This window comes from Cotesia glomerata, unplaced genomic scaffold (assembly GCF_020080835.1).
Source record: "Cotesia glomerata isolate CgM1 unplaced genomic scaffold, MPM_Cglom_v2.3 scaffold_2291, whole genome shotgun sequence".
In the NCBI taxonomy this organism is placed as follows: domain Eukaryota; kingdom Metazoa; phylum Arthropoda; class Insecta; order Hymenoptera; family Braconidae; genus Cotesia; species Cotesia glomerata.
In genome coordinates, this window is record NW_025402765.1 from 1 (window position 1) to 2,000 (window position 2,000).

At 24.9% G+C, this 2,000-nt stretch overlaps 1 protein-coding gene across 1 annotated transcript; it reads left to right on the forward strand.

Annotated features, from left to right (window-relative positions):
* Positions 1-1,370: 1,370 nt before the first annotated feature.
* Positions 1,371-1,994, forward strand: LOC123274124 (the record flags this gene model as incomplete). Its single annotated transcript, XM_044741618.1, has 2 exons — positions 1,371-1,482; positions 1,758-1,994. Coding segments are annotated over exons 1-2 (349 nt in total), but the record flags the coding sequence as incomplete, so codon positions are not given.
* Positions 1,995-2,000: the final 6 nt, after the last annotated feature.

The window sequence follows — 2,000 nt, forward strand, 5'->3', positions numbered from 1 at the left end:
ATCCTGTTGCAGCAACAGTTAATTTTTTTCCGTGTAGAAGAGCTCAAAAACATCATTAGTCCAATTTTAAGATTGAAAAGCTATTCTTTTATTAACCTACCAAATATATAGATATATATATATATATATATATAACTCTTAATTAACAATATATATATATATATATATATATATATATATTAGAGTGATTCAAAAAAATCGAATATTTTTTTTTTTTTTTTTTAACTTTCAGTGAGATTGGTTCTCAGGCACCTTCTAGAAAATTCTCACCAAATTTGAGTTTCATTGTTGATAGGGAAGATTATCTCATCACAGTTTTACATTTTTCGTTAATTTATCAAAAATCATATCTCATTATCAAATCAATTTTTAATCACATCTTTATACATATTTTTGTAGGAAATTGAATGATCTACAAAAAGATCTGATATGTATAAAGCGATTAGACATTACATTGACCATTTCAAAGATATCCGAGATCAAAGTTCAAAAGAATTTATCAAAAAAAATTTTTATTAATTTCCCACCACATTGGAAAATAATAATTGTCAAATAAATATGCAATATTTTTTGTAGAAATTTAACGCCTCTACAAAAAGGTCTGATATGTTTAATTGATTACTCCAAACCGTTTAAAAGATATTCGTATCCGAACAGCAATGCTTTCTGATTTCAATAATTTTTTAATAACTTTTTCAAATTTATCTATTAAATTCATGACTTTTGAAATTTTTACGAGAATTTTAGCTTATGTTAATAAAATTAAAGTATTTTCTTTTGTATTTAATTTGTTTATAAGTATATAATATTTTCCAATCAACTTTTATTATAGATTTTTATTTAATTTGCCTTTAAAATCACGACTTGCTATTTTTAACTGGTTTATTAAAAATTTTTATTTTAAATTTCTTCCCCATAAAATTATTAATTAAATATATTTTTCGGTTAATCTGAGCATTTTATTTTAAACATTGGTAGTTCTGTTGATCAACTTATCGTACTAGCGCCATCTACGATTGTTTCTCTATGCTGTTATGTACATTTCTACATTGCGTACATAATTTTTAGAGTTCCTGAATAAAGTCTTCTAGTAGTGATAATCAAATAATAGCTAACTGTTATATATTATTTAATTTCATTGTTATTTATTTTTTACACATCTACAATGAGTAAGGAAATACCTTTAATTGGCATACCTATGCCAAAAATTCTTGAACTCAAGTTACCAACGCTGAAAAAGGTTATGTGTGTATTTGTGTGTAACAAAAAACCTGAAACGGAAAAAATCACCAGCACAAAAAAAAAAGCAATCATTATTTCAGAATGAAATCAAAATTTTATTTGACATTGTTAATCAAAAATCTTTAAAAATGCTCGATGATCGTATTAAAAAATTATACTTAAATCAAAAAAGAGAATTCATTCATAACAATGTACATCCATCGAATACAAGTGGAGATCAGATGGATGTAGAAGAAAGCAGTAAGTATCGATCACAAAATTATTATAATACTACGAATAATAATATACAAGTAAATAATTCTGTATTATAAATCTTAATTATTTTTAATTTAATCAGTTAGTTGTTTTTTAGTTTTTCTTTGTATTAATGAAATATGTTTTATATATTACACTGTTCATGATGCGAAGTATTAGAAAAAACTTTATAATGTTAAAATTTTTATGAGTAATTTTGAATTTTCCAAACTTTTAATTTTTTATTCGCTTAAGAAAAAAATAAAAATATTTTTTTATAGGTCCAAGTCAACCTTCAACATCAAGCCAGACGATAATTGCTAGTGAAAAATCAGAATTATTAACAACAAAATCATTAAGTGAAGCTACGAATTTCGGTTCGGATTTGGAGTATGATCCTTCAATACAAATGAAGCGACCAAAAATTAATATTTTAACTCCAGAGCTGATTTCCGCACTTGACAGAGCTAATGTCAGCAGTAGAAATGCCATGTTTATTATAGCTCCCATTCTGACAAGCGTTG